Genomic DNA, 8273 nt, shown 5'->3' with positions numbered 1-8273 from the left:
ATAATTTTTTTTTACATTTTTGTACTTTTTAAAAAGTTTTATTAACTGTAGTTTTGGGACATTTAAATTTTTGTTAATTTAAATTTTTTAATTTTTTAAATATGAAAATCCAAGTTGTCTTAGCTGTAAATTTTGGTCATTTGCATTATTATTATTATTTTTTTTACATTTTATTTTGTATACATTTTTAAAGTATAAAAATGCTAGTTTTCTTAGATGTAGTTTGAGGACTTTATTTTTTATTTTTGACATTTAATCCCCCCAAATATATATATATATATATATTAATAAATTTTTTAAAATATGAAAATCCAAGTTGTCTTAGCTTAATCTGCATTATTATTTTTATTTTATTTTGTATACATTTTTAAAGTATTTTGGTTATGGTTAGGGTTAATCTGTGCTAGGTCTATGATATGCCCTCATTCAGACAGCTAGTTAGTGACTCACAGTGCACTTGTGCGGTTTCTCCCCGGTGTGTCTGCGCATATGAACCACCAGCATGTACTGCGCTTTAAAGGGCTTCTGCTCGCGCGAACACTCCTCCCAGCGGCACACGAACTCCTTCTTCTCCCCGTGGATGTGTTCGTTATTGATGTGCTGCGAACACACAAACACAACAGCTCACTTTCACTCTGTGTCTCAGACGTCAGGCCTCCCTTTGTAATGCCAGGGTTGTGTTTAAGGTCTAATTGGCCGTTCCGTTTTCACGTGTCGTGCGAAAAAACAGCACAATTGGCGTCGTTTGGACGCAAGACTTGAGAAAATAAAGCAATCTGAGCTTCTGAAGAGCCCATTTGCCTACTGGCCAATTGAAGAGCAGCGCTATCCATCACGAGCGTCTGCGTTCTCCACATCGGTCAGACGGGAATAAGAAATAGTGATGGTGTGTGATTGTGAGAGAGTGTGTTTTTAAAACCGTCTCTGGTGACGGACGAGAAACCTCAGATCTGAGAGAGACACAAATCTGCAATTACCAACAAACGCAAACGGCTTTTAAGGGATTCCTGGAAATGTACACAAAGCGGCTCCAGAAAGAATCTGTTCACTTGAAAAAGTCTGGATGTGATATATATATATATATATATATATATTATTATATTTATTAATATAAAAAAACATGATGTAGCCTGAAAACCAGTGTAGCATTTTACGTTTCCTTTTTTGTAGAATAATCTTTACTTTTCGTACAATAATCTTTTTTTTTAATTACATATTTTTATACTTTAAATATATAATTAATTATATTAAACTATAATGCTTTTAATTTTATTAAATTATATGTTTAATTATATAAACAAACATAACACACACAATTATATATATGATTTCTTTTAAGCTTGCTAATAAAGTTTTAATCTGGTCAAAGGTGTTTGTCTGGTGTGTGTTCACGACTGACTGCTTTCTGTGTGAGGGTTTGATGTGCTTTCCTGAGACAGACTTGATCTATCCCAGCATGCACTTGTCCTGTGGTGTTTCTGTGGCATTCCAGCCGATCAGTGAAGCAGAAAGAGAGACGGAGAGAAAGAGGCGTCCGTCCCACTGAAACACACTGATTCACTCTCACTGTCTGTTCAGTCACTCAGTGAGATCTTCACTAGACGACACACTCATGATCGTCTGTTTACACAAGTGATACACACTGATAACGACTCATTACAGGCTTAAAGAGCAACACAGTGCCTGTGTGTGTGTCTGTTTTGTTTGTTTGTTTGTGTTTGTGAGTGTGTGTGAGTATTTGTATGTTTGTGTTTGTGTGTGTGTTTGTGTGAGAGTGTGTTTGTGTGTGTGTGTGTTTGTTTGTGTGTGTGAAAATTTTTTTGCTTGGAAATTAAAATCAGGTTGAAATTAACCTCCAGTATTTAAAAAAAGAATTCTAAATATTAAATTATTATGTATAAAATTCAGATTTTAAAAATATAATTAAACTATATGTAATGTTTATGATAATTATATTGTATGTTTTTGTAATTATTATAATTATGGTTATATAATAATAATAATAATAATATTATATACAACATAGTAAATTGTTTTAGTTTTGACCGACTGTGTTGAACTGATTCTTTTTAATGAATATACAGAAGTCAATTAACTCTTTATTTCACATATTTTTCCATATTTATTTTCTTGGATTGTTAACCTGTGCTATTCTAAAGCTGCTCAGTTCCACATGGACAATTCAGATCATCTGCTGAGACAGATTTACGCTGTGCCCTTTGGGTCACAGGTCAAGAGGTCAGAGGTCAGTGACACCTTGTGCCACTCAGCTGCCCCGGTCAAAACTGACTCGGTAAATTTAGGTAAAAGACGGGACACCTGTGAACCACATGGTACACAAAAACAATAAGAACTTTCTCATAATGCCAAGCTCCAATCTGATTGGCCGATTCCTCATTATAAATGCAGGAGAGGCGGGCTCTTCCTGTCTATGTGGGCGGTCCTTGGCCAGAATAAGTTGCAAAAAAAAAGGTGTTTAGAACCTAATAAATGTTGATTCTGCTGGTATTCAGTGCTGACTTGACTCTGTTCCAACTGAGCGCAGCTCTGAAACGCTCACCTGTGTCTGCCCTTTGTCACACTATCCCATAACCCCCCTCACACACACACCCACACACACACACACACACACCCACACACACACACACACACACACACACACACACACTTACATGCACCAGCTGTTCCTGTGTGTCGTACTCTTTGCTGCAGCCCTCCCAGTGGCAGTTGGTCTCGTACACCAGCTCAGCCTCCTGCTTGCAGTCGTCCAAGTCTTCCTTCAGGTCCACTGCGCCGCCCAGATGGTCCTGAGGGGGAACAGCAGCGTTACGGCATAAACGCTCTTTAGTGTACTGCTTTGTTAGCAAGAGAAAATGGGTCTCATTTGGTATTAATTGCGTGAATTATTTGTAACTGGATTATTACACAAGAGATCTTCTGATGACAAATTTCCGCCTATTGTTAATGAATTTGGAGTATTCTAAATAAGTTAGTTAATTTGCATAAAACACGTCCTAACCATCTCCATATAAAGGCTTTCCTATACAGCCTTTCTTTTCTTACTCTTTATATATAAAACATAAATGAAATATATTTAACATTCAGTGTCTATGTATAAAATTTCATCTTAACTCATTTACAATGACACCTAGAGTATGTGATTTTGTTTATTTCATAAACATTTTTAGTAGGAAATTATTGGTGAATCATATGTTTGTGAAAACAGACTTCACGACCCAGTGTTTGAGAAGTACAGCATACGAGAATGTTTTGATTCGTCAATGCCTGTGTCACATTTTTTGAACAGTTTACGCAATATTTAAGCCAAATTTATGTAAATCAAATTTTGTAGTAGTATTAATTTGTCTTCAAAAATAGTCCCAAAAGGAGCCAAAGCATCAAGTTTTATATATTGGCAAACAACGCACAGACTAAAACGCAACACACCCAGCTGGCATCGGACGTTAATTTAACATCAGACAGAAGTCGACACCAACAATGGAAAGATATTAAATTTTGGATGGAAAGTGTTGGTTTGAAGTTTCCACCAACATTGGATAAATGTAGAATTTTGGTTGGAAACGAAAATCAGTTTGACATCAAAACCTAGTGTTGGATTGACATCAATCTCCAACACTGGCTTTACGTTAACTTCTAACATTGAACATTTGGTTGGAAATGAAAATCGGTTTGATGTCAAAATCCAATGTTGACGTCGACCTACAACATTGGACAGACGTTGAATTTTGGTTGGAAACGAAAATCAGTTTGACATCAAAACCTAGTGTTGGATTGACATCAATCTCCAACACTGGCTTTACGTTAACTTCTAACATTGAACATTTGGTTGGAAATGAAAATCGGTTTGATGTCAAAATCCAATGTTGACGTCGACCTACAACATTGGGCAGACGTTGAATTTTGGTTGGAAAAGAAAATCAGGTTGACGTTAAAACTAAACACTGGTTTGACGTCAACCTCCAACACTGGTTTTATGATAACATTGAACACAAGTTACATTTTGGTTGGAAATGAAAATCAGGTTGATGTCAAAATGTAGTATTGGTTTGACGTTACCTCCAACAGTGGATAGATGTTAAATTTTGGTTGGAAGTGAAAATTAGGTTGACGTCAAAACCCAGTGTAGGTCTAACCCTAACCCTAACCCAACTTCCAACATTGAACAGATGTTGAATTTTGGTTGTAAAAATCGGATTGATGTTAAAACCCAGAGCTGACTTAACGTCGACCTACAACATTGGACTGACATTGAATTTTGTTTAGAAACGAAAATCGTTTTGACGTCAAAACCCAGAGTTGACTTAACTTAAATTTTCAAGTTCCAACATAGGACAGACTTTGAATAGGTTAACTTTAAAACTAAACACTGGCTTGATGTCAACCTCCAACATTGGTTTTATGTTAACAATGAACACGTTACATTTTGGTTGGAAATGAAAATCGAGTTGACATCAAAATGTAGTATTGGTTTGACGTTACCTTCAAACAGTGGACGGACGTAAAATTTTGGATGGAAAGTGTTGGTTTGTTGGTTTGAAATTTTCACCAACATTGGATAGATGTTGAATTTTGTTTGGAAACGAAAATCGGTTTGACGTCAAAACCCAGAGCTGACTTGACGTCCCATTCAAACATAGGACAGACATTGAATTTTGGTTGAAATAAAAATCGAGTCAAAAACCCATCGTTGGTTTGTTGTCAACCTCCAACTTTGGGTTGACGTCAAAACCTAGTGTTGGCTTGACATCCATCTCCAACACTGGCTTTACGTTAACTTCTAACATTGAACACGTTGAATTTTGGTTGGAAATGAAAATCGGTTTGATGTCAAAATCCAATGTTGACGTTGACCTCCAACATTGGACAGATGTAAAATTTTGGTTGGAAGTGAAAATTAGGTTGACATCAAAACCCAGTGTTGGCCTAACCCTTACCCAACTTCCAACATTGAACAGATGTTGAATTTTGGTTGGAAATGAAAATCGGGTTGACGTCAAAATGTAGTATTGGTTTGATGATACCTCCAACAGTGGACAGACATTACATTTTGGATGGAAAGTGTTGGTTTGAAGTTTCCGCCAACATTGGACAGACATTGAATTTTGGTTGGAAACGAAAATCGGTTTGAAGTCAAAACCCAGAGTTGACTTAATGTCAACTTCCAACATAGGACAGATGTTGAATTTTGGTTGGAAAAGAAAATCAGGTTGACGTTAAAACTAAACGCAACCTTGGCTTGACGTCAACCTCTAACACTGGTTTTAGGTTAACATTGAACACAAGTTAAAATGCAGCATTGGTCTGACTTTACCTCCAACAGTGGACAGATGTTGAATTTTGGTTGGAAATGAAAATCGTTTTGACATCAAAAGGCAACATTGGCTTGACGCCAAGCTCCAACAGTGGACAGACGTTGAATTTTGGTTGTGTTAACGTCAAAACCCAAACGCTGGAGAGACGTTGAATTTTGTTTGCTAATGAAAATTGTGTTGACATCGAAACCCAACGTTGACTTGACGTCAAAAGATGTTGAATATTGCTTACATAATACCATGACTTAAACCCAACAAAATATCAATGTCAACTGTCGTCACTTTTCAAAGTGAAACTATTTTCAACCTATTTTCAATCAGTGTCCTATGATGTTAGCGGCCACTGGGGAGACAAACGGCGTGCGAAACGTGCCGTTGTGCTCTATATCAGCACTCCCTGAACGTTAATATATTATTTACTCAGCCAGAATCGTAGTAGGAAGACGAAACATTAATTGTGCGCTTGTAGGGACACGTGTGTGGTGTTAAGAGTGATCGGACCGCTGCACTGCTGTGGGTAGCGATGCAACACACACACGCGCGGCATGCTGACTACAGCATGTTTATCTCTGCCCCGTGAGCTATCTTCATCAATTCTGTTGGCCCCAAGACGACGCCAGCCGCCTTATTCCCCATGCATCAAGTACCAACCAGCCTCACCGCCAAGAGCAGCCGCAGATTTGTCAAAAGATGAGCTGCGCGAGAGAGGGAGAAAGAGAGGGGGGAAAAAAACTCTCAGGTGACAATAACGGCTGGCCAATATTTCATTAAAATGAAGTGCTCTGGCACAGTTTACACGGTCGCGAGAGAAACACGGTGAGCGAGCGAGTCAGCGCGTGTAAAGCTCTTATCAGCTGGAGTTTTTCTTGCGCTGTGCGTGTGAAGAAGGGGGTCAGGGGACGCCGGCGGCTCCCGGGGGCCTCCTGGCCCGTCATTGATCAGTACGGTGTGTTTCAGAGAGAAAAATCCAGAGTTTTTTCTTTTTCTGAATAACAGGACACATGGGCCATTCGCCGCCTGTTGTTTATTTAAGTTTTCCTTCTTCTGTTCCATAATCTAGTGAGCTGTCTACTAAGACAGCATTTTAAGGGATCATGGATGATTTCAAGCCAGAAAGCAATCCCAGAATGCACTGCTACAACCTTAAAAAAAAGTCTAATATGCAGTCAAGAGATGCTGATTGCCAATAAAAAAAATGCAAATAATAGTTATAATAAATCTAATTAAAATGGAAATTAACATTAATATAACAATATACATTTAAAATACACCTCACACACAAACATTAATGTTTTAATATTTTTGTATTAATATAAAATATATTAAATTATTTTAAAATACAGCACACACACAAACATTAATGTTTTCATATTTTTGTATTAATATAAAATATATTAAATTATTTTAAAATACAGCACACACACAAACATTAATGTTTTCATATTTTTGTATTAATATAAAATATATTAAATTATTTTAAAATACAGCACACACACAAACATTAATGTTTTAATATTTTTGTATTAATATAATATATATTACATTATTTTAAAATACACCACACACACAAACATTAATGTTTTAATATTTTTGTATTAATATAAAATATATTTAGTTATTTTAACATTACATGTTAATCTAATAAATTATATTTTATTTTAATATTCACTGTATAAAATATATTTTCATTTTTGTAATATTATTATAATAATATACTAGTTCAATACATTCCACTTTACATTAATATTACAATGTAATATAATATTAAATCTGCAGTGAATATTAATATAAAATTAATTAATATATAAATATAATATTAATTAATTAATATAAATACATGTATATATTAATATAATAAAATGTATTTTATTTTAATATTAAAATTTAATTTATTCAATATTTGTGGGTGGACCTTGAGGTTCCCTTTCATTTGTTGACTTCTATGATGTGGACAAGTCAGCTCACTAGGTTTTGTGACAGAGCCGCAGTATTTTCTTACCGGAGAGCAAGGCGACACAGGTCGCGGCCCATCCAACTCTGTCTTGACCTTTGACCTCTTGTTGTTCAGGGGGTTTACCGTGCTGCTGACTGCAGAGTCGCCATTTGTGTTCTAAAGAAGGAGGGAAGGAGAGAAAGAAAAGCAGTCAGTATGGAGACGCCACCGTCTGCAGCAGAGGACTGTGAGCACATGTGACATGCGAACGCAGCAGTGTTTAGCTAAAGCCCCTCCAAAGTGCTGACAGAGTCACTGTGTGGTTTGGAAACGCTGTGTGGTTCTGCTCGCCTGAACCTGCTTCTGATCAACAGAGCTCTTGCCTGCTGTCAGACGGCTTCATGTCAGACGCCAGCAGCATGTGCACTCATAGTGTGTGTGTCGCTTCAACTGTCTGCTCTCATAATAATCAGGCTGGTTTTTTATTATGGTTTTTATGTTGTTTTTTTTTCATTCAAATTAATGATTAATTAATTGCAAATAATAATAATACGTTTAATATTATGATTATAAATAAAACAATAAAATCTGATAATTTATAGCAAAATATTTATTTATTATTATTAATTTATATATTTAAGTAGTATTATTAAACTAAATATAATATTATAATAATTTATTGTAAAATAATAATTATTATTAGTAATAATTGTATAGTACCTTTTATAAATAAATGACTTTTTATGTACAAAAGGTGCTTATACTACTAATAATTATTATTATTAGCACTGTAAATATAATATTATAATAACATATAATAACTATTTATTGTAGAATATTTTATTATGATTATTATAACTATAAATATATTATTAAAATATACAAAAATAAATATTATAAAATAATATTTATTATAAAATATTGATTTATTATTATTTGTATAGCACCTTTTATACATAAACAAATAATTAATGTAGGTGCTATACAAATAATAATAATAATAATAA

At 35.0% G+C, this 8273-nt stretch overlaps 1 protein-coding gene across 1 annotated transcript in view; it reads right to left on the bottom strand.

Moving 5' to 3' along the window:
- The window catches only part of LOC107755624 (zinc finger protein GLI2-like), a 55328-nt gene that overhangs the window by 12261 nt on the left and 34794 nt on the right, over nucleotides 1-8273 (bottom strand). The window contains exons 9-11 of the mRNA XM_016572514.1: nucleotides 7333-7443; nucleotides 2673-2807; nucleotides 451-600 (exon numbers count right to left, since the gene is read on the bottom strand). Of these exons, the coding sequence (XP_016428000.1) occupies nucleotides 451-600; nucleotides 2673-2807; nucleotides 7333-7443 (396 nt within the window). The remainder of the gene's footprint in view (nucleotides 1-450; nucleotides 601-2672; nucleotides 2808-7332; nucleotides 7444-8273) is intronic.

Source organism: Sinocyclocheilus rhinocerous, unplaced genomic scaffold (assembly GCF_001515625.1).
Source record: "Sinocyclocheilus rhinocerous isolate Xijiao unplaced genomic scaffold, SAMN03320098_v1.1 scaffold1674, whole genome shotgun sequence".
Lineage (NCBI taxonomy): Eukaryota > Metazoa > Chordata > Actinopteri > Cypriniformes > Cyprinidae > Sinocyclocheilus > Sinocyclocheilus rhinocerous.
Note: the sequence above shows the minus strand (reverse complement) of the source record. Positions and strands in the feature narration are given on the sequence as shown.